The sequence below is a fragment of the Cheilinus undulatus genome, linkage group 8, assembly GCF_018320785.1.
Source record: "Cheilinus undulatus linkage group 8, ASM1832078v1, whole genome shotgun sequence".
In the NCBI taxonomy this organism is placed as follows: domain Eukaryota; kingdom Metazoa; phylum Chordata; class Actinopteri; order Labriformes; family Labridae; genus Cheilinus; species Cheilinus undulatus.
The window spans coordinates 32,199,946-32,224,038 of NC_054872.1; the positions used below are offsets into that span (position 1 = coordinate 32,199,946).

A 24,093-nucleotide genomic window follows, 5' to 3' on the forward strand; every position below is an offset into this window, starting at 1 on the left:
GCGTCAGTTTACACTTGTTTCCGCCCCGTGTATGAAAGTGACACTAAATTCAACCAATGGTTGATGTCGGAAACTGGACCAGGCCGTGGCGGGGTCACGCCTTTATACAGGCTACGTGCGTAGCGTGAGCTTTTTTTCATTTTCAGTACTGTTTGTTTTGTTCTGTACACACCTCCATCAGACACAGGCCTTCATCACATGCATTCTGCACAAAAGGCAACGTGAATATGTATGAAATAAGTCACAGAGCACTCTTAGTATGGAGTTTATATTTAAAATAGGATTTTATTGTCACCATTCTGAATTTACTGAAATGTCCTCACTTTGTAAGATCTGTACATCTTAAAATGTCTTGCATATTTTGCATCTTGGTCAGCTCTTCATCAGACATGCACCATTCACTAAATTTAAACATTTCTGTTCAGTATACACAAATAATAATACATTTGCCAACCTTTCTTGGAAGAGGAGAAGTCCCTTTTAAAACTAAATTTCTTTAAACACCAGTTAATTGATGTGTTAAAGTACACACTAAGTAGAGTCACAAAGTTCTTAGTGTCTTTCAGGCAGCCCTCAGCAGTTCACACATTGCTCTATGGCAATTAATTGTTTCAGCAAGTGAAACAAGTCAGTCCCAATGCTGCAGTGAGATGCATTTTTACTGCATTTCAGCTGCTGCTCTCCAGTGAACAATTCAACAACAGGTATTCCCATTTGATGCACTGAATGTTCATCATCTTTTTTTCCAGCAGTGTGGAGTATAAAAATGAGAGTCATATCCTTTTTGATGCATTCACATCTCTGTTTAGTCCCATTCTCAGTGTTCTGATCAAATGGCAGCTGTGGCTGTTGTCAGTTTTAGAGCATCTGACAGGTTGCGTTGCCGGACTCTAGAGTTGCTTATTGTGTCCAAATGGGACTCCGGCACCCATCCACGATGCCGATCAGACAGTCTGGTCCCCTCTACCCAATCTGGAAGGAAGGGAGAATACAACACAGTGTTACTCAGTGCTTATTTTTCAAATATTAACAGGTCCAGCTCAGTTCTACCATCAAATTTTGCACAGAAAAACTGAAAAAGTAGCTTAAAGGTCTTACGATCACTGCTCTGTTGGTGCACCAGAATGACATCAGCTTTTTCCAAAGACAACTCATCAGGCTGCTGGGCAACAAAGGCTCGAATGCACTGCATCTGAGGAAAATCTGTTAGGATCAAAGATCAGAGGGGTCAGGTTTAAAACTCATTGAGACCTTTTAGATTCAATATTACAAATCAAATAATGCTTAGGGAATTAAGTTACTAAAACATGTTAAGCTACTATCTCTAATTTTTACATAATCAGAACAGACAGCCGCCCTCCATAGCCCCCTTATTACTTCTATATGATATGACATACTGTATAAATAGAATGCTCCACAAAACAATTTTTTGACTAGTAGACATATAATAATCACTGTTTTACTGAAGGCTCTGAATTTGAAAGTTAAAAACTGAAGTGTTCACTCATTTGACTTTCATGTCAACATGCAGCACTTCTTAAGAAAAATTATGTTTGTAATATTTCACCTTGTGCAGCAGAAAAATCTACTTCAGAATGTGGCCTGGAAAGAGCTGATATCCAACGTAGCTTATCACTCCTGAAGGGAGAAAAAGGAAGCATTGGTTTATAATAAACAAACTTAATTCACTGGGAGATTCAACCTATCTCCTTCATCGTCTCAGTTACTTACTGTGTGTCAGTCCTTAGCAGCAGGGCTTTGTTCGACATGTGAAGCCGGATCAGGTTTTTCTGGAGGGAGTGGAGTTTAACGCGACAGTTTTCTGCACGCAGCTCTGACACAGGAGCGTGGTCAATCACAGTGAAACGTCCTCCTCTGAAAGAAACAGGCAGCAGAGAAGATAAATGAGGTGGAGGAAGTCAGGGCGGAGACAAGATGAAGGATAACAGACTAAGGACATGGAGGTAAACAGGATGTAGTAATATACAGTCCCCTCCAAAAGTATTGGAACAGTGGGCCCAAATCCTTTACTTTTGCTGCAGACTGAAAACATTTGGGTTTGACATCAAAAGATGGATACAAGACAAGAGATCCAACATTTCAGCTTTTATTTCCAGGTATTTACATCTGGATCTGATACACAACTTAGAAGATAGCTTTATTTGTAACAGAACACCACATTTTTAGGTGAGGAAAAGTACTGGAACAGATAGACTTGAAATTGATTAAAGTGAATAAGACTGGGGCACGCAGATGGTGGAGTGGTTTAAGTCACGCCCCATGTATGCGAGCGACCTGTGGCCCTTTGCTGCATGTCTCTCCCCACTCTCTTGTCCCTGTTTCTGAGTCTATCCACTGTCCTCCTCTATCCAATAAAGGCACAAAAGGCCTAAAAAATGAATAAGACTTAATATTTGGTTGCAGATCCTTTTCTTGTAGTAACTGCATCAAGCCTGGGACCCACTGACATCACCAAACTTTAGCATTCCTCTTTTGTGACGCTTTTCCAGGATTTCACCACAGCCTCTTTCAGTTGTTTGTTTTGGGGGTTACTCCCTTCAGTCTCCTTTGTAGCAATCAAAATGCATGTGCTACAGGGTTTAAATCTGAAGACTGACTTGGCCAGTCTAAAACCTTCCACTTCTTGCCCCTGATGAACTCTTTTGTTGTTTAGCCAGTGTGTTTTGGGTCATTATCGTGCTGCATGATGAAGGATCTTCCAATCAGTGTGTTGCATCTTATTTTAAATTGGAACACAAAATGTTTCTGTAGACTTCTGAGTTCATTTCTGCTGCAATCATGTGTTACATCATCAGTGAAGATTAATGAGCCCGTCCCAGAAGAATCCATGCAAGCCCAAGCCATGACATTACCTCCACTGTGTTCCACAGATGAGCTTGTGTTTGGAATCATGAGCAGACCCCTTCTTTCTACAAACTTTAGCCTTTCCATAACTTTGGTAAAGGTTCATCTTTGTCTCATCTGTTCATAAAACTTTGTCCCAAATTTTTGAGGCCCTTCTCTGTATATTTTGGTAAATTCCAGCCTGGTCTTCCCGCTCTTTTTGCTAATGAGTGGTTTGCATCTTCTGGTGTAGTCTCTGTACTTTTGTTCATGAAGTCGTCTGTGAACAGTAGAGTGAAACCTCCACTCCTGCCCTCTGGAGGTTGTTGCTGATGTCACTAACCGTTGTTTTAGGGTCTTTCTTTACAGCGCTCACAGTGTTTCTGTTGTCAACTGATGCTGTTTTTCTTGGTCTACCCATTTACATCTGTTACTGAGTACACCAGTGGTTTCTTTCTTCTCTAGGACATTCCTAATGGTTATACTGGGTATGGCCAATGTTTGCTCAATGGCTCTGATTGATTTTCCATCTTCTCTCAGCTTCACAGTTGCTTCTTTTGCATCCATAGACAGCTCTCTGTTTTTTTATATTGTTTACACCTCTAACTATAAATGCAGTCTGCACAGGAAAACCCCAAATCTAAAACTGAGTTCCAACATTCAGCACTATTCATTGTGTGAATAATCAATGTAATAGGACACGCTTGGACGACAAAACACACCTGTCAGTCACATGTTCCAATACTTTTGCTCACATGAAAAATGGGTGGGTTCAAATAGAAGGTCCCATCTCCTAAGTCGTGTATCAGATCCAGATGTAAATACCTGGAAATAAGAAGCTGAAATGTCGACCTCTTGTCTCATATTCATCTTTTGATGTCAAACCCAAATGTTTTCAGTCTACAGCAAAAATAAAGGAAGTGGCCTTGCCGTTCTTATATTTTTGGAGAGAAGTGTACATTGTGTTAAATTGGATGGATTATTTTGAAAATGGAAAAAGTTTTCTGTTGACCAACTCTTTTTGTATTGAAACTAGCAGGTAGTCAGTGAAAAGATGCAAGTAAATGCTCCTCTCTGTGTCCTTCAGAGAGAAATCCATCAGTTCAGTGACAGGCCCTTCTCGCACCAGCCTCCGAGACTGACTGATCAGAGGAAGAGTCTGAAAAACACACAAACAGAAAATACAAAAAAGACAATAAGATTAATAATTAATTCTTGAACTGCTCCATCAATTAAGTTTTTATGTATCTGAGAGGGAGTGAGTGGACCAAAAGTAAAGGCAATTTCATCATATTATCACAGAACATACACAATGTTTTTAAAATCTCTTTCAGTCTTTATCTGGCATATTTTCACACAAATACATTTTTAATATATTTAAAAACACGCAAACTTATGGATCTTGTGTTTCTGCACTATTTTGGCTGTAGATAAATCATATACCTATTGACTACTATAACTAGATTTATTCTAGATTTATTTTATCAGTGGAGGGACAGTGTCTAATGACAGGGATGATATACACATGAACAAAATTAGAATTCAGATCCAGTAAGTAGCATACAATGAACACTAGGCGTTGACAAATGCCAAATTCAGGGGGAAATATTTGGCAATAGGCAGATTATCTGATATGAAGTTTTACTTCAACAATCGCCGATAATCTAGCTACTTTAGCTCTACATCAAGTTGTGTTGTCCTCTGGCTGCATTCAGTGAGCATACTGCATCCCTTCTTGTTTCCCATCACTGCTACTGTTGCTCTGTGCCATCTCTAGAATAGATAGAGCAAATGATCCTTGCTGTTATTGACTGCAATGATGGGTTCCCAAGCTTTTTTTCCTTCAAGCCCCCCCCGCCCATGTGAGTGATACACTGCCGTACTATACTGTTAACTTTTAACAAAATCCTAACAAAATGGACCTTCACATGTGTTCTTAACAAAAGACCTTTCTATAAATTTTACACAAGCGTTACAGAATTATTTCAGTTATGTGCAAATCTTATTTTGACAACCTGAGAGCAGACAGGGCTTCAATATATCGACCAGTACAGAGTGTAAAAATTCATCTAAAATAAACAATAAATACATTTTTAAGTTAATCCCTTACTGGTGCCATAGCCTCAAGTTATCAAAATACAAAGGCAGCACAAAATGCTAGTTGAATTTCTTAGTGTCCAAGAATCCTAGAACTCTAATAGGGTTGGGCATTGTTTGTATTTCTTCCAATACCAGTGCTAAATCGATACGAAAATCGATACTTTCTAAATGATGCTGGAGTCAAAACAGAGCCTGAATTGATACTCTTGAAAGGATAAGATTTAAAAGTTGGCAGGTGAATAAAAACAGTCTCTTTATTGTAAATATCTTAAAAAGATGCCAACAAAACATACAGTATAAGTAAAGGAAACAGATGTAACGTCTTTATGAAGTAGATTTCCCATAGAGGCGTTGCATCAGAGATAAACAACGAAATAAATGTGTCAGTCTGTGTGACTGTGTTCTCGGTAGGAACATGCATGGAGAGCAGGGATGCTGAGATTTTGCTTTAGATAGCAAAACAATTAAAACATTCATGCTCTCCTGTAATACAACAAGAGCACATACGTGCCTTTCCTTTAGAGTAGTAGGGGATCATGTCAGGGTGGCAACTTACTGAAATGAGGCACCAAAACCTGTCTCTTTCGTTCGGTACAGTAGTTACCGGATGTGTTGGTACCAACAATGTTGGAATTGGATTAAAAAAATTCATCCTTAAACTTTGGACATTTAAATGTTAGAAAATTAAAACAATGCTCAATATAATATCATCAAATCATGGTCGACCGTCGCTCTACTCACCCTGCACTCAAAGTCCACCTTAGCGCTGAGAGAAACCAGGGACTCAATGCTCTTCATCTGAGTGATGCTGTCATTACTTTCCTGAATCAACTAAAGGAGAACATAAATAAAGAAAAAAGGTTAATCACCAACCCTGGAAGATTTTTAGTGTTATTAAAGTAAAGCAGAAGCTGATGTACCTTCTCTAGAAGTTTCATAGCTTTAATGGCATGAGTGGCCTCTGGAGTACCAGGAGTCGTTCTCTTCACAATGTTCTGCAAACAATCAGTGAACATGTGTTAAAGTGAGGTCAGAGTTACAAGACTCAGTGTTGCTATTGTGAATAGTACACTTTAGCCACACATACTTGAACCAGCAGCTTTATTCTTGTGATCCTCTGAAAGGGAAGGACAAGGAAGGATCGAAGGGGAAGTCTCTGACAGACAGGACTCCTCTCTAGTTTCTCCACAATCCGCTTGAACCCTTGGTTCTCATTCCTGAAAGAAAAAGACAAATTTAGGGTATAAAGATTTAAAAACATACAGCAGGCTTTACAACAGATTCAAATCAGATTTATTGAACCGAATTTTCTTTGATCTTTTCTTTATCGATGATAAAAAAAGGGATACGACCCTTCTCCTACAAATATAAAACAATACTAAGGGGCTTACATGAGTCTCTGGTAGGTGGCGTCCTGATAGGACTGGTTGGTGAGGTAGGGCACATAGACCATTTTGAAACGCTGACAGTGGCGAGCAATAATGTCACACACAGTAAAATGCATGATGTTTGATTCCACCCGCTCCTCCAGCTTTGATAAAAAGCTAAAAAAGAAATCACAATGATTATCTATGAGCCATTTATTGGTGAAATAACATTGAAAAAAGTCAAAAGGTGACACTTAGGACACCAAGGGCAAAACAGAGACAAAAAATGCTACAGGGAGACAGTAGCAAACAAAAAATAGATGTTTCAAGTACTTTGGAGAGGAAAAAAGTCAATAAATAAAGACTTAATACAAGTACATTTGTCCATTTACAATTTCTGATGCTTTTCTTCAGCTTGATAATCACTTCTAAAGCACGTATCCAAATACTGACTAAGCTCACTATGAAGAAGTTGCCTTCAGTAATGAGAAACATGTCTGACCTGTGACTGATGGCACGAACATCAGCCAGCCGGGAAAACAGCCAGTTCCTGTCCTGAGTGGTCAACAGCGCCCCCAGCTGTTTGCACTTGACAAAGTGTTCAACAACAATGTCTAAACTCCGGCAGTAGGAGGCCTCTGAGGTCACCATCTCAAACCTCACCTTCAAAGAGAAAAACAAAGCAGAGAGATGCACGTGAGAATATTAATTGCGTATGAGTCAGTTAATAAGAGCAGATAATCAGAGGCTTGGCACCTCTCATCCCCCTTGAGCCATTTTAGCAGGGATGTGACTAACAGATTTCACAACAGGCAGTTCCAAAGAAGATGCAGCCATGTCTGTCAAACACTTTCAGTCAGGGAAAAAAAAAAAAGCAGGATGTCAGCACAATAAATCCTCCATTTTGAGACACTGTCCTTCAAAGAAAAGAAGTGGGGCTGATGGTAGGGTTATTCTTGGATGAGGCAAGCATGGGCATATGTCATGTAATTTATGTAGTTTGTAAGTGTAAGTGTGAGGCAATAACAGCTGCAGGATGATTCATGGGAGTCAAAATATTTCCAGAAAATCAATAGGAAATGGAGAAGAAACAGAAAATCTGCTGATGTGAGATGACGCCAAAACAGTTAGTGGCAGAAAAGCACGAGGAGGTGAATCACTTTAAACTGCAACTGATAATTTTTAGAAGAAAATTCAGGCACCTCAGAGCCACAGGAAAGAGTTTCTGGAAAGATAAAACACAACTGTCATGCATTAACTTGCCAAAGGATTCACCTGAATTTCATTAAGGCAAAAATGCTACCCAAGAAAAGCATACATATCTACTTTTTGCCTTAGTTGAATACTTAGTGTGCATAAATACATCAATGTGAGCAAGTCAGATTAAAAAATGGATGTTTAATGAGTATTTACTTATTGGTTATCTGTATATTTAGTATTTATTTGTATAGGGACAGCTTTGAAGCAAGTAAACCAACATCATACAAAGTTGCACCTGTAGTCTGAGCTAATAGGCAATAGGCCTGTCCCTATGAAAATCCTCAGTAGAAGCTGGATAAAAGATGTAAAGTGCAAAAAATAATTCAATTATGAAGACTGAAATAAATTAGAGTATTTTTCTCAGGATTTGTTATGGCAGGATTTTCCAGAAATGTCTCTTAATGCCACGAATTCAAAATTCTTATTTTGAATATAGAAAAAAGAGAGTGAGTGCTACATGGAGTCGAAAATGTCTAGGATGTTGTAACCAGGATAAGATGCTCTTCAGGATGCAAAAGAAAGAAAAGATGACTATCCACATTACGTGCAATCAAAGTCAATGATAGAAATGGCAGTCACATTTTTTGATACATGAGAGTGCCACAGCTTTTCACTTTTGACTGCCACAGACTTGATTTGCAAGTAATCTTCCATTTTTCCTTCTTTTTGCATTCTGATTTTGAAGAGTTGAATCATGAAGCCTTCTTATTCAGATTTCAAGATTTCTTTTACTAAAAATATTCCTTTCTCAATAAAATTCAGGGGGAAAAGGGCGACTAACTCCTTCTCACTGCCTGCATTTGGAATTTCTGCCATGAAATGGTTTTATTGACTTTTGTTTGTGCAGAAGGCTGCTTTTCCTACCTCTTGTAGTCGTCTCTGGTCTTCTGTGAGCTCCTCCAGCTCAGTACTGTTTCTAACACCCGGCAGCTCCCTCCACAATGTGGCCGACTGTGTGAGAGAGATGGAGAGACGTGGGGAGGAAGACCTCCTCGGGGGCTCGGGGAGAGGCAAGCTTTTGGCACTGGTGACAGAGCCTGTGTGGGACAAGGAGTGTGGGTGCCGGACAGTAGGCAGGGGAGGTAGGGGTCTGCGTGCAGGAGGGGGTGAGGGAATGGGGGACCTCGGGGCGTCCTCACATACTGAGATGACATCGGATGAGCGGGCCTGACGCAGGATCTCAAAGTTCTGCGCGGCCTCGCTGTACTGCTGATAGAGCTGGGCAGCATCTGGGAGGAAAGCACAGACAGCAGAAAATAAAATTAAGAGCCATGAAAATAAGGGTGAATCAAACAGGAAGCAAAGCAGAGCAGAGAGACAGAGTGTGTTAACCAAGAGTTGTTTGTACTTAACATTCCTTTTACACGTACTTGTCGGAATGCAAAGTCGCAGCAGCAGCTGTTTTTCCTTCAAGTTTGACGATATGAATGCTTGCACAAACCTGTCTGTGGCTTGCACAGACACACAAATACATACACAGACTCTCTTGTCCCATTTCTCGCAATATCAACATGAATCACAGGTCAAAGAGCTCATTGCCATAAAACTTGTTTTAAGTTTCTTTTTTACGGGCGTGAGCTTGCTGTCAGTTAAACCTCCTTTTCCTTTCATTTGTGTGTTACATTAAACTTTGAGGAAACATTTTAGATTAACTGCTATTGAGGCTGTGTCGACGCACAGGTGAATCACGCAGACTGAAGGGAAATTCTCAACCGCGTCATGATTTTCCTGGAAACAGCTGAAGGAGATATGATCTGAAGGCAAGTCACGTATATACCTCAGTAATAATCATGGTTAAGACTAGAACTGAAACAACACTTTCTTTTAAAAGTCAGAAATTAATTTAACAGCCTCATGGTGGCTCAACTAGACAAATCTAACTCATGACTGCAATGACCCATGCCTTCCTTCACTGTCTATTTTAGGCTGCTGATAAGAAATGGGGGTTAAAAAGGACCAAAAAAGAAGAAAATTGCAAATAAAATACAATGTAGATGTAAAAATAATGTCGAAATCAATGCAAATGCTAAGTATAGTCATAAAAAAGTGATTTATGGAGTGAAATATGAATCAATGTATATTTAAGTAAAACTACACAATTAAAAATTACACATGTACAATTCAAATGGCAACTAATGTCACATGAATTGAAAACATTCTGTTTTTAAAATGTGACAGCTGGTTTAACATGCAAGCAGCCCAGGCACAAGTCAGACCCATGATCCCTTTCCTGCATGTCACTCTTTCTCTCTGGTGTCCTGCCCTATCCACTATCTTGTCTTCTCTAAGTTAAGGCTGAAAAGCACCAAAATAAATCTTGAAAAGTGCATGACAAAAGCAAGATTAAATGGAGTTACTCACTGAAAAACCTTGAGTTCCTTTTTCTTCTGTCAATTGTGTCCAAAACATTCCTAGAGGACAAAAGAGTCACAATAATCAATTAGATACATCAGTGAAAAGTACCAAAGTTAGTTAATATAAATTCTCTAGGAGATTAATATCAAGAAAACAACCACTCTGATCCTAAACCTTTTAGCAACTTCTTCAGCATTATCCCACTACACCATGACAGTTTTTAAAATCATGGATGCTCAGTTAAAACAGATTCATGTTAACCTGGTAACAATGTCAGCCAAAACACGTTGTATTGTGTGATGTATAAAAAGATTTCACTCACCTGAGCTCAACTTCTCCCCAGCTTTTACTCCGATCGTCTTCATCATCATCTATAATATAAAAATATCTGTTTGACGCAACATGATACAAAAACATGCCTACCACTAAACTCCAGTTAAGTTTGAATTAAGTTCTAAAATAAATTTTTAAAAATTAATAAATAGTAAATAAATAAATAGAAAAAATAAATAAGATTCAATAAATCCAGGTATAATCAGTGTTTCCTAAGCTTGTGTCTCGTGTTATGTCCGAGACCAGGATCAAGCCAAGCCTTTAAGCTCATGTTTCTGGTTCTCCCCACCTACACTATCTCCTCCCACTACCTGTAATCACAACACAGTGATTTATTAGCTGGAAGATTTTCATTCATCATGATTGGGGAAAAAACGCATACTAATGAGGTGTACTGATTGATTTTAATTTTTTTTCTTTGTGAAGGTGCTCAAGACCAAAACCACTTGACTTTATTAGAAGATAAAGAAGAGAAGCTAGAGTGGAATTCAACATTTGAGTATTAAAGTGATGTTTTCTTCCTCCGTCCCCTCTCTTTACCTGTTGTTGAGAATATTCTGGTTCTGCGATCCCTTCCAACACCTTCCTCTTCTTCTACAAGCTCTTCTTTTCTTCTTTCAGTGGTCTTACGGATCCCACGTCTCCGAAAACGGGCCTCAGGGCCCAAATCTCGAAAACTGCAGCTGCTGGTCAGCGTCCCTCCGTTTGTTTTCCTGTCTGCTACAATTACCCCCTCCCCGGTCTGTCCCACCTCATCAGCTGTACCCCTTTCTTCAGTTTCAACTCCCTGCTTTTCTTCTTCACTATCCCCCATTTTTTCCTCGACTTCTTGCCCCTCACCCGCTCTAGGAGAGAGGCGGTCAGACTCTGTGTCATAGGTAAGAATGGGGCAGCTGTTCGGCTTGTACAGCGTGTTGCTAACAGATAAATACATCTCTACTTCCTTCTGTTTGCGTACTCTTTCATCCATTTCTGATTGCTCACCTTCATCCCCTTTCTCTCTGCTAATTTTCACCACTACATCTGCCCTTTCTTCAGTCTGTTTGTCCATTTTGCGATCCTCCTTCCCCTCTGAGTCTAACAATGTGTCAGCATGAGTGTATGTAGATGTGTCACCATGCATAGCCGAGAACTGGTCAGCATGCATGTCGGCTCGGTTCTGCCGCATACCTCTCAATCCCTCCTCTTCCAACAGCTCCTCCTCCACCTCCTCCTCCTGCTCTGGTTCTGAGTGCTCCTGGTCCGACCTTAAAACAGACATCTCTTCTTCCACCTCCTCTTCTTTTACATCAGCGATCGGCTCCTCCAAAGCCTGATCCTCAGAGCGTCCCAGGATCTCTCGCACCACATTTTTGGCCCATTTAAGGTGAGGCGCTTGGGAATGCCGCTTTGGCTCCTCGGACATGCTCCACGCACCGCTCATTCGAATCCGGATGGCCTCCACCTCCTCAGGACTCATCGCTCCAGACTTAATCCCGTCCAAGATGGGTTGAATTTGCTCAAAATCCACTTGGGAGAAAACATCAGCGTAGGGATTAGATGGAAGTGGGGAATTACTCTCGTTCCCTCTGTTTTCCCCTTTGTTTTTCTCTCTCCACTCTATGAGCAGTCTTTCAGTCTGTGAGTCTCTTTTAAATGTTCCTATTTCCTCATAAGGATGCTCCACTTTTCCCTTGGTTACTCCACCAGTCTCTGATGACACTCTTTGTCCGTTGTCGGATGTTTCACTGGCGATCCGGTCAGATCTTCCCAGGTCATCCTGAGGTTGCTGCGTGTTGTCATCACTAAAACGATGACTACTTTTAAAACTTGGTTCACGTCTTTCCACTCCCTCTTTCTCATCAACTTGTGACGGTGACATGTCCCTCTTTTGTGTCCGAGGCAGCGTTTGCCCAATCACACAGAAGACATACTTCGGCTGCTTCTCTTTCCCTCCATCGTCTGTCTCTTCCCTCTCCTCCCCCTTGAAAGCAACAGGTGAGTGTTCATCATATGACCGTCCACTTTCCCAGAATTCCTGACAGTCCTCAAACTCTTCCTCCTCTCTGTCATCCTCGCCACTGGACACCGTCACAAACCCGTCCTCTCCTGACAACATTCTGTCTCTGTCTAGCTTCCACCCTGTTTCACTTCCTCCTTCTTCGCTGCCTTCACTACGTGGCCAGTAATCGCTGCCACCCTCTTCCTCTCTGTCACTCTCCTCTGTGTTATCAGTTACATTCTCTCCTTCTGCATCCCTTCTCCGCCAGCTTCCCTCTATCCCTCCATCGCTGTCAGACAGACGTTCCTTCCCTGCTTTATCTCCTTCTCTCCAGAATTCTTCCACCTCCTCTCTGTCTATGCTCACACCCTCTGACTCCCTTTTTTTTTCTCTGCTGTATTCATCCCTTCCTCTGTGCCTCTTATCTGGTTCCTCTTTTGCCCTTTGCCCCTCCTTTTCCCACTCCATCCTCCTCTCCCGCTCTCTGTCTACAAGTTCTTCCTTACTATTCTTACTCCTCTGTGGCTCTAACCACATCCTTCTCTGCTCAGTCGCCTCCCCTCGACTTCTCTCTGACTTTCTCTCATCTTCTCCCCCTCTTCCACTCTCTTCGTAACTGTCTCGGCCTCTTCTGTGCCTGACCTCACTGCTGTCCATGTCGCTGCTCCACTCACCACTGCTCTGGGCTCGTGGAGGCGGCCTAGGAGCTGTATCGTTCTGGGCTCGGTTTCTCTTACCTGGATCTGCCTCTCTTTCCTTTGTGTCCCTGCTTCGTCTCTGATCATACTCCCTGTATCTGTCTTCCATCCATCTTTCTCTCTCCTTTTCTGTCTCTCTGTACCTCTCCCTCTCTTTCTCCACCTTCCTCCGCCTTGACTGATCCGCCTCTCTGTCTCTGTATCTGTTTCTGTCCTCGTCCTCGTATCTGCCCCTCTCCGTTCTGCCCTTATTGTCCCCTTCGCTCCGGCTTTGTTGATATGTCAACTCCTCCCTCTCTCTGTCCCTCACTCTCTCCCTCCTTCGCTCTCTCTCATCGCTGTCTCCTTCACTCCTGGTATCCCTCTTACCCTCCTTTTGGGCCGTCTCTCTCCCCTTTCTGTCATTGTAAATGTCTCTGTCCATTCTTCTACTTGGAGAAGGCCTCCTAGCATCTCTCTTTTCCATATCAGGCCTTGGCTTTTCTCTTCTTCTACCTCCATCCCTTTCTCTTCTCTCATATGTATCACCCTCTCTCCTTCTGTCTTGAAAACCAGCGTCCGGCTCTTGAAATCTCTCCCTTGGTCGTGGTTTGTCCCCCTCTACAGGCCTCCGTCCCTCTTCCCTTGCCCTGTTTCGGAAATCCTCTCTTTCCCTCTCTCTGTACCTCTCTCTCTCCCATGCCCTCTCCCAGTTGTCTCCTTCTGGTCTTTTCGGTCTCTCTCTCGGCCTCCTTTCCACTCTGTCCTTCATCTCAGAGGCGGACGTCATTCTTCGTCCACCTTCTGGGCTGCTTTTTCTCGTTCTTGGAAATGTGTCACCTTTCTTCATCCCCCTCTCCACCTCTTTTTCTGACTCCTTCTCCAGATTGGACAGTGGCCTCCCGCGTCCTCTCATGTCGTCATCTTGTCTCCTTTCTCTCTCTCTCCTGTCCCTTTCTCCTTCCCTCTCCCTCTGCCTGGGCACAGGAGCCTGATCTCTTTCATAGTATCTATCCCGTGGGTCTGCATCTTTATATCTTGCTTTGTCTCTCATTTTCTCCATGTCCCTCTCTCTCTTCCAGTCCCCTTCACGGTCTCTATCTCGGTCTGACTGGGCGGTCATCGCTGGTCTGGGACTTGGATCCCGGGAGACTTTTCCACCTGGCTGGAGCTTGCAGTCTGATGTGTTTATTTTAGATAATGTGTCAAAGAGGTTGCCGCTGGGCCTTTTGGTCCCCATAGTGTCATATTTTGGAGCACCTGTAAGACACCAATGCCAAATTCAATCATTTTAAAATCAGACACAAGGAATAAAGTCATTTTTAATCAAGTTAGACAGGATGAGAAGGGTCTGCAAACAAAAACCTTTTACCAATCTGCTATGTGGTTGTGATCACCCATGCAAGCTACTGCAAGCCAATAATACAACAGTTTTATCCAAAGTTTGTCCAAATATTCTGGACTTTGACACTTTTAAACCCCCATGTTTTTAAACTATGCAAACTCTGTTTTCTTATTGATCAATAGAACAGAAAAAGACTGACTTGAATTTTGTGACCAGAGTCAAGCACGACACATGTTGACATGTGTGTCGCCCGACAGCCAAGGTCAAGCTTGATGGAATCTCTTATTTCCAGGCCTTTTCACCCCTGGAAATTATCGGGCCACAGCCTTGTGGAAACCCTACTACCCACCCAGATGGTACCCTAAGACATGCTCACTCGTCACATTCACTTTTGACTCCACCTTAAAATGTTGAACTTTTCATCAGATTATGTTCCCATGCCCCTTGCAATCCAGATCAAGACCGGGGTTCGCCACATCTACTTAAGTGTTAGTTCAAGCAGGCAGTGAAGTCAAGTGCTGCCATATAAGTGAGATCAGCTGTTCTCATACAAGACCTTATCAGCTGACTGCCAGATCACTCTAAGCATGCTATTGGCTAATGTCACTCAGGCTGCAATATTTAAACTGCTCTAGCCTGGCTATGCTTTACTACTCCCTCTACAAGCTGCTTTTTGCAACACTCCTCCACCCCAGCTCGTTCTTTATGCTATGTCTGACTTAATCAATGTCATTCTGTTGTTACTGATGCCTGCTCTGCCCTGGGGTTTTCTGTTGCTTCTTGCCAAGCCTCAGGCTTTTCTTATAGGCGCAGGAAAGGCAGGAACATCTGCTGTTCCTACTTGATGTTTTCTACACAGGTTTGTGGATAAGCAGGGGGGTCCCAGAACAGCCACACCGCCAGATATATATAACAGCAATAAGAGAGAATAATAACTGCTAATAAAGAGATAAAAACAATTAGGACCACAAACCATGTGTGTTTCTTGACAAAGTGGTCCAGGCCGTTAATGCCTGAAAGTTCTGCACAGTACTGTATGTGTCAAATTCAAACAATGCTCAGGAGTTTGCCTGCAATCTTTGCTGATTAAAAACAAGAAAACACCCAATACTGGATGCCTAAAAGTTCTATTTTTTTGCAGTCATGTTAAAACAGGTATCAGTATTGTTTGATTTTACAGATAGCTCAACTTTCTCAAAGCCTCAACCATCCTAATATTATATTTTGCTCCCCTTATATATGCTTATATGGTGGTAAAAATATTAGGAATACTTCTTCATTTTAAATGCACTAAAGTACAACGGTTCCCAAAGTGGGGGTCACAAGACACTGTGAGGGGGTCATGAGATGCATTCCAAAAACCAATGAATATTTCAAATGGTTTTAAAATTTGAAATTTTACTAATTTTTGTAAAACATATAAATGAAAGCAGTTCAATTTAAAACAAAACCATGGTTGTTGATTTTTTTTAATGCTGAAATCAAAGTAATGTTTAAAAAATCCTTAAAACCCAAGTCCACACATGACTATTCCTGAATGTGCACAACTGTGTTCAACTATGCCTCACCCACCCTCAGGTAGAGTGAGGGTCCCCTGTCTCTGGAACTGCTATTCTGAAAAGTTTGTGAACTCCTGCTCTAGTATACTACTATCTCCCACTACAATATCAATACTAGATATTAAAAAACAAATCAAGAGCTGATAAATAATAGAGGTGAAATACTGCAGCTAGCTACTAAGGATAATCAAAGACAGCAGTAACATTAGTTACATACAATGATCAGCCATAACAACATTACCACTTATGCAGACTTTTGCAATGAAATATGGCATATTTAGCATAAATTCTACTTTCACATTGCGGCTACAGTCTAAGATTTTGTTGCCATGGTCTGAAAGGTGATCATTCTACTTTATTTCATTATTTATGTCCTAGCAGCTGGTTGTCTGCTATTGGAACACTGACCATTGAAGGTGTTCCTAATATTTTGTTCTCCTTTTAAACGTTAATGGAAAGGGCAAAATAGAACACCTCTAATTCAAAACACTTGTGTGGCACGCAACCACCCAAGACAATATCCAAATAAGTGTAAAGTAGAATTCTGATCATCTTTTTGACCATGATAACAAAATCTGTAAATAAAAAGCTGTGACAAAGTAGAATTTATGGTAAACTGTTATATAGGATTGCATTACATTGCAAATAGGGTCATGCTGTTATGCTTGATGGTGTATAGTTGTCAAGATTTTGTAAATATGTTAAAGGAAGGTTATGATTGTATTTTTTTATTTTTCTAAAGACTTAAGAAATAAATCCTGAGTAGAATTATCTCCTTTTGGACTTTATCAACAAAAATTGAGGAAAAAAAAAAGACTTTTAAAGTAGAATTTTTGGTAGAAATGTTGCACTACATTTCATCAGCTGGCTAATTAGTGAAAATAGTTTTAGGAACAAGATCAGGAAAGGGGGGGATATTTTTTTTATATTTATCACCAAAGTCAAAGAAAGTTTGTTTTGTTGTACTGGAGTGTGTTTAATTCAAGGGTTTCCTAATGTTTTGGCCTCTATATTTAGCCACATGCATGAGTAGTAAATGAGTAGTACAATAATTGTCAATCATGACCCAGAAGTGGGTTATGGCACTGGTTTCGGTGAGCAGCACTGACATATGAAAACCCTTATTGGGTATAAATCCATTCAACTGATTTTACTTTATTTTCCCATGATAACAAGTAATTTTAAGAGTTTTCTCGAGAGTCTAAAGCATTCAAATCCTCGTTTTTCTGATAACAATGTTGTTTGTACATGATAATGAGTTAATTCCTCCCAAGATCTCTAAAACAGTGGTTCTCAACTGGTGGGTCACGAGTAGGGCTGGGAAAATTAGATTAAAATCGCAATATGGCCTGCTCAAATTTTCAAATTGCAGAAATAGCAATATTACTTTAACTTGAAATGTGTCCAAATAGCAGTTTAATTAATCTTTTTTTTTTTTCTTTGCAGCGGCAGAGATTTTATGCACATCATGCAAACATTGAAGTGCCTTTTTTTTGACAGTGGTTCACAAAAATCCTCCTTTTTGCGTTTGTGTACATTTTTCTTAATCAAAATAAGTGACATAAAAATGATAATGCCCTTAAACAAAGCAAATGACACAACATTTGCAATCCAAGCAAAAACAGTAAGCTCATTTTATCTAAAACTGATGAAGCCTGGTGTTACTTCATGAAAGTCAAACCCCAGCTGTAATCAGCTGGTAGCCAGCCTGACCTCCCCCACTCCAGCTGCCTCCTTTATAGCTTAAAGCTTGTAGCATCCCCATATTCAGATTCATGCTACTATGGATTAGTTTCTTCTAAAATGATTTCATTGTATTTAATACACATGGTCTTATTTATGGAATTATTTATTGCTTGAATTTGTTGAAAAATACATACGATTAACCCAAGAATATTAAACTGTGTAACTGTATTAAACTGCAGTTGCAATATTTGGGGGGGGGGGGATCACAATTAAATTATTCTTGCAAATCATTCAGCCCTAGTCATGAGGCCCTTTTTCAGTGGGTTGCGGTGGTATGTCTAGGGAAAAAATTGTGCCAAATAGTCTATGAGACTCTCTAAAAACATGCATGTTTTCCCTGTTTCACTGTCTTTTGTTCTGTATTAGGGCCCACACTCTACTACTTTTTACTAAAAACATCTGACTGACCAAAACATCACCAAAATTTGGGTTGCAATTCTCCTTGAGAAGTTGATGGTGGGTTCTGTAGCTCAAGAAGTTGACAACAACTGCTCTAGCAAACAACCAAAATGACCATGTTATCATGGGAAATGGAGCAACATTAAATGTATGGCATGTATGTCCTGTAAGGGCCTCAGTAATGAGGAGCTTTTCAAACATGTTTGCCTTGTGTCATGTGTTTTGTCTCACTGAAGGTCCAAACTGAAACATTTCTCATTATATTGATCTGAGTGGTGGAAAATGTTCTGATATTTGGGTTGTGATGGTGTTGGTGGGTCCTGAGGCTACACCAGTGAAGAATCACTGCTCTAGTGCGCCACCAATAATTCCCCTAAAGCAGAATTATTACCTTTTTGTCAAATTCCACATAAATGTTGAAGTTTTGTAAGAGTCAATTTTGGTGGAAATGTTGCACTGGATTGCATTTGTGGCCTTACTGTTGTAGCTAATGAGTGTATATCACAGTCACATTTTTGCTGTGTTTTCAATTTGTTTTTCAGTCTTTTAATTGTCTTATTTGTTTCATTGTTACACTTGAACTTTGGAGCTAAAGGCAGAGTTTAAATTAAAGGTTGATCCGGTCGTACAGTAACTTAATAGCAGAAAAATAAGATGCATGCCAGAGAAAAAGGTGACACCCTTTTACAGTTCAACAAGAATGCAGCACAGACCTGCAAAGCACCACATACCAAAAGAAGCCTTTCAGAAAGCGAGGGCCTGTGACACATAGGCACGGCATGTAACACGCAAACCACAACTAAGCTGAGACTTAATCTATGTCCAAACCAGAAGAAATCTACCTAACCTGTGTGTTAATCAGAAATCCAACAATGGTGTTACAAAGCCACTCACCTGAATGTAGTGTCCTGGGGAGATCTGCAGTCTTCCCCTGGTTCAGTTCAGTTCAGAAGCATGGGATTGCACAACACACAAGAATTCATCCCCTGTATCACATTGTCTACATGACACATCAAATGCCCTCCTTTTTCCACCAAATCCAAACTTCCTTGTTCTTTTTTCTAACAATGTGTAAACTCTTGTGGTGAAATTTAATGTTTACGCCTGCTCGCTCCTTACTTTCCCTCTTGCTGCCTCTCTCTCTGTCTCTCCCCACGTCCCCTCCTTCCTCAAATTCCCAAACAAGTCTGAACAGATTGACACTTATCTTTCCCCTCCTCCTTTCTCTCTGTCTTCTCCTCTCAGTCGCTGTAGGTGAACAGGGAACTGACGGCAGATAAATCACGTTAAAGTATTTAGTCTCCACTATTGAAGTCCCTTTCCCTCCCCTATGATGATCGCCTGAGTGGACCCCCCCTGGCAAAAACACAAAAAAAGAAGTACACAACTCTCTCCTTTCTCCTGTCCCATTCTTCTCTCACGAAACACAGGAAATACACCTCCTTAGTGTCTCTGTCTCTGGGCTGCGATTGGTTGACATGGAGTAGCTGGGTGTGTCTGCACAGCACACAGCCAGGTAAGGTAAGAGCTGTGATAACACAAGAAAGAGTAGGGGGAGGGGAAACAGAGAGGGAAGATTTTAGAGCACACGCAAGAAGTGGAGAGCTTACTGAAGCCTATAAAAACTTTCCTACATTCCCCCGAGAGCTAGTAAAGAGGGGGAAGAAGGGAAAACACAAACTCTCTCAAACATGCTGGAGATTTTAGAAATACAAGATTGAGCAATGGCAGAGCAGGAAACCAGAGGGAGGGTGATTACAAGAGTGATCAGTGAGTGATTTGTAAAACAATGACAGCGTTCCCACGTTGACTGAGGAGACTTAAGATTGTAGGTCAGAGTACTGTGACTATGAGATCAACACCACTTGATATAAGAAACAAGTCCTGGCACTTTCACACTCATTTGTTCCCTTGTTTCACTGAAAAGCTTGGAAGGTTTAGGTTTTGCTTGATTTGCCTTCAATCATTCAGTTTCTTTATTTCAATTTCTACAGTTTCTAATATGAGCATTTGTAAAATAGCCCAACACACTTTGAGTTGTGATATCAAAAGCTGCAACTAAACTAAACATAAGGAATATACTCCAGGGCCAATAATGTGTTTGAAACAGTAGTTTTCCAATAGAAGTTTCAGACTGTTGTTTCTCATTACCTCTTCATAATTTTTGTGCCTTTTTTAAAATGAACTATCAAGTTGTGATGTATTAAAATAGCTGTCAGAAGACACTTGTCTTGGCAAGTCAGTGTAACATATCATAATCATTATTCATGCTTGCACAGAACTCCAGAAAACTTGCAGAAATTTCTCAGAAAGGCTGCATGTGTGAACACAAGCAGACACATTTTCCACTCTGGGTCTGTGCAGATTTTTGCAACAGTGCCATAACAAGGCTCATTCATTTTACTTTAAGACATTTACACTGATTCCATGACTAAATTATAGATTATTTTCTGTTCCCATCTGTTTATTCACATTTCGGGGTGCACAATATTGGATTTTTACCAATATCCCATATACTGATATTTACAAAATAATTTCAGCCAAAATCCATATCTAAACGTAGTTCAGACCTAAAACTTACATCCTTAAAACACACAATCTAAACTTTGAGGATGAACAAATTAACACATTACATCCCTTAAAACAAACATTAAAGTGTAAGGAGTGATGATAAATAAAGAAAAAGACTTCCGCTAACGTAGGCTGTCGGTCCAACCTTAAACTCCACTGACGGCCAATATTTCCAGGTGATATAGGTAGATTCTTAAGTAGGGGGGCCCCACAGGAGTTAAGGGGAGGCACGGAACCATAAACCAGAAAAATGATTTGCTTTTCCACCTTCTGCTGTGGACAGATTTATAGTCACTACAGAGACTATACTGAAGAGTCAGCTATTAAAGTTAGGATTTTCCGACATTGGTCCTGATGATGCTCAACATCCAATTTAATTTGCAGAAGATGTACAAGCTAATGACAGCGTAAGGCTGTGTAAACCCTAGTGTCATATTTAAACAAAGCACTAAGTCTAGTGACCAAAACTAGGCAGATGTTTTAACAGGAAGTATAAGAAATTCTGGTCTCTGAAGGTAACAGAGACATTTAGCATCGTAAACACTAAAGACAGCTTCTGCAAGAGCAGGTTTATGGCACAAACAATGATCAAAAGCAAGTACCAGGCAAGGCTGAAGGTGGAGGATGATCTGCAGTTATGCAATCCTTTATCAACTGCATACAAATTCACAGTTCCCACTAAATTAGAGTGTAATAATAATCAGGTAGTATTGGCATTAAGTTACTTACTGAAGTCAAATCACTGATTTCCTGGGTAGGATGGATGTTTAAAGAAATATGTAGACCAAAATATCCAAAAATATAAAAAATTTAAAATAAAAATGTTTAAAGATGAGACAGAAATGTTTGAAAATATAGTTGTTTCCTTATTTTTTATCTTATTTTTTATGGGGGTTGAGAGTGATTTTCAATTGAATATGTGTTCTTCCACCAAGTCAAACTTATTTCCCTAAAGACAAAACTGTCGTTATATGGAAACAAAAGGCTTAAAATGTTTTGCATACACAAATTAAGTACTGAAGTTAATGAGAACAGTTTGGCTGAATACATCAATAAAAGTCTTTTTAACCTTTAATCTTGTCACTTTGTGATTCCTTTAGGAGAGTACAAACCAATTCATGATAAAAAGAACAGCCATTGTTTCAGGTTAGTCAATCTGGTCAGATTATTTGCAGGTTAAAGGTTGTTTGTACTGAAATTCCTGATAAATTGAAAACATGAGGAAAGCATGACTGTGAAGACACAAGCTCTGTGTTGTTGTAGACTCTTGAAAAGTGCTGTTAAAGCCAAAATAGTCAACTGAATATTCAAATCCTCTACTTTGTAAGGTCTGAATGTGAAATTACTAAAATAAAGTATAAACAAATATATGATAAATATGACTAAAAATACAAAACTAAATGATTTTCTCATATTACACATAGTTACACAAGACCACATACTTTTTAAGATTATGCATTTTTCCTCAAAGTTTGTGCAATCTCTAACATTGCTGGAAATGATGATTCAATCACAGTTAAAACTATGAAGACTACTACTTCTTGATGTATTAAGTTAGAGGACACTTTTTAGGGCTTGAGTTTGTTTTACACTGATAAACTTTACAGGAAAAGAGAAGATTAGGTCATAACTGTAGGCAAAGGATTGTAAAATGGAGTCTGAGAGGGTAATGATGAAATACCTTGGGTGATAAAAAGACCTTACCAAGGCCTTTCAAATGATTAACTACGGTGTCATCAATAAAATCCTCCAAAGTCAAACAACAGGAAATTAATCATATAGACATGTACGAGTTACACCTGAAACAGTGTCTTATACCTTTAGGTTTAAGCCATTTCACCATTTTTTAAACTGCTTTTCATATCATTTTTAGCTCCTTTACACTGAAAACCAGTTATAATGTTTTACAAACTTCTGGTGTATCTTTAAGTATAGATCAAATATCAATAGCCCACCACTCTATAGTGCAAAACCCACATGCAACACACTTACAAATAAAGGAACTTTAAGAAGTATGATTTGATGCAATTAAGTGCTGCAGTATGATAGTTGTACTCTACGGGACATGGATATATTGAAATGTCTGTCTGTTGGCCTGGTAATTGTTTAATGTTTTTCCATTAACACAGCACTTCAATTAAGCCTACTGACTTAGGGATACCCTGTCAGATCCTAAGTCAAAAGCATGTAAAGCATTTTTTAGGTAAAGTCATCTTGATTTCTACCACAAGGTCCACAAATGTGGTTTATAGTGAAATATCTCAATACCTGCTGAATTGACTGCCATGAAATGTGTGCTTATTGTTTGCATATTATCTGATGTATTGTTTGCATGCTATCTGCCATACCTGACAATGGCTAGCATACATTAACTCAACTTAAGACATGAACATGGTAAAACTCTGGCATCAACTTTTTCTCAAAGCTTAGATCAGGGGTGTCCAAACATTTTTCACAGAGGGCCAAATACAGAAATAGATAAGGATGGTGGGGCCATTTTTATATACCACGTTTTGAGGGAATTATAGTCAGTAAAACCAGTCGGTGTGCTTTTAGTAATTGAGTATGCCTATATAGCCTGTTAATGGCTGACAAGGCAAACAGACAATCATTTTCAAGATTCTGGGGAGGCCAATCAGATCTCAGGGACCTCTGTGTGGCCCTGGCTGAAATGTTATTGGTACTGCTATTTTCAGTTGTAATCCATTGGGGCATTATATATCCAGGCATCATTGTTATTTTGGTTGCCAATATGTTTCTCATTAGCAGTGCTGTCTCAATTTGGTCACTAAAACACATTAATAAGTTCTTGTCAAAATGTTTGTTTACAGAATTAGAATGACACTACCACCTTGAGCTGAAACTATGAAGACAACAAAGTCAAACACCAGCTTCATGTTCTAATATGGATCATATATCATTTAATTTATAGAATTTGTAAAAGCCAATCAAATGATTGAATATTGGGAAACTTCAAAGGATCCACTGGCCCAAGAAAAAATAACTAAGTGCCCCTTGGCTAGCTAGGCCAAGCTGTCTAAATTGCACAAATTCATTGTCGATATTTCTGTATGGAAACAGTACCAATGGACGGCGTGCAGGAGTTTTATAGCAATTTTGAGTAAAGTTTACCCCATTTGATACGTTTAAAAGTTAGCATTGACAACCCCCCCAAAAAATCTGCAATTGACCACTCTTGGTTTTACGGCCTGCGTTATAACCCTTAGTGTATTTTGCTAAAATTGCAATAATCCATACTTTTTTGGCCACAAAAACAGACGCAGCAATTTCCCTTGATTTTATTTAAATTCAGTTTGCTAATCCAAAAGTGGCAATAGGTTTAAAGAAAAACTTAAAGTTATAAATTTAACGTTTTTGAAATACGACACTTACGTGAATGGGTGTAGATGGGTGAATCCAGTTGTACTAAAGACATGTGGGGTTTTGTAGACACATGGACGCTTAGGAAGCACATTTAAAGCCGAATATCGCCATGAATTTTCGAGCTCTCTATATTTTAACTAAACTTTCCCTGGTCAGCTGACGAGGGTGTAAT

At 39.9% G+C, this 24,093-nt stretch overlaps 1 protein-coding gene across 3 annotated transcripts; it reads right to left on the minus strand.

Annotated features, from left to right (window-relative positions):
* Positions 1 to 260: 260 nt before the first annotated feature.
* Positions 261 to 24,040, minus strand: arhgef5 (Rho guanine nucleotide exchange factor (GEF) 5). 3 transcript variants are annotated; one of them, XM_041793187.1, is made up of 16 exons: positions 23,931 to 24,032; positions 18,861 to 19,494; positions 10,800 to 14,177; positions 10,249 to 10,297; positions 9,933 to 9,982; positions 8,436 to 8,800; positions 6,814 to 6,974; positions 6,336 to 6,488; positions 6,032 to 6,161; positions 5,865 to 5,939; positions 5,686 to 5,775; positions 3,861 to 4,003; positions 1,732 to 1,875; positions 1,568 to 1,638; positions 1,099 to 1,203; positions 261 to 972 (listed from the first exon to the last, which is right to left on the minus strand). In XM_041793187.1, exons 3-16 carry the CDS (start codon positions 14,155 to 14,157, stop codon positions 830 to 832), a joined length of 5,037 nt encoding a protein of 1,678 aa, XP_041649121.1. In that variant the 5' UTR covers positions 14,158 to 14,177; positions 18,861 to 19,494; positions 23,931 to 24,032; the 3' UTR covers positions 261 to 829. The 3 variants fall into 3 exon arrangements, 2 of the variants coding, with proteins under 2 accessions (XP_041649121.1, XP_041649122.1); XM_041793188.1 differs by having other exon boundaries at positions 11,430 to 14,177; positions 23,931 to 24,031; XR_005992203.1 differs by lacking the exons at positions 261 to 972; positions 1,099 to 1,203; positions 1,568 to 1,638 and having other exon boundaries at positions 1,745 to 1,875; positions 3,600 to 4,003; positions 23,931 to 24,040.
* Positions 24,041 to 24,093: the final 53 nt, after the last annotated feature.

Coding starts and splice junctions, on each gene's coding strand:
- arhgef5 (XM_041793187.1), bottom strand. CDS start 14,157: ATGGGGACCAAAAGGCCCAGCGGCAACCTCTTTGACACATTATCTAAA. Junction 4,004..5,685: donor AGGTGGACTTTGAGTGCAGG/GTGAGTAGAGCG, acceptor TGTGTTTTTCAG/ACTCTTCCTCTGATCAGTCA. Junction 1,876..3,860: donor CTAGTTTCAATACAAAAAGA/GTTGGTCAACAG, acceptor TGTTTCTTTCAG/AGGAGGACGTTTCACTGTGA.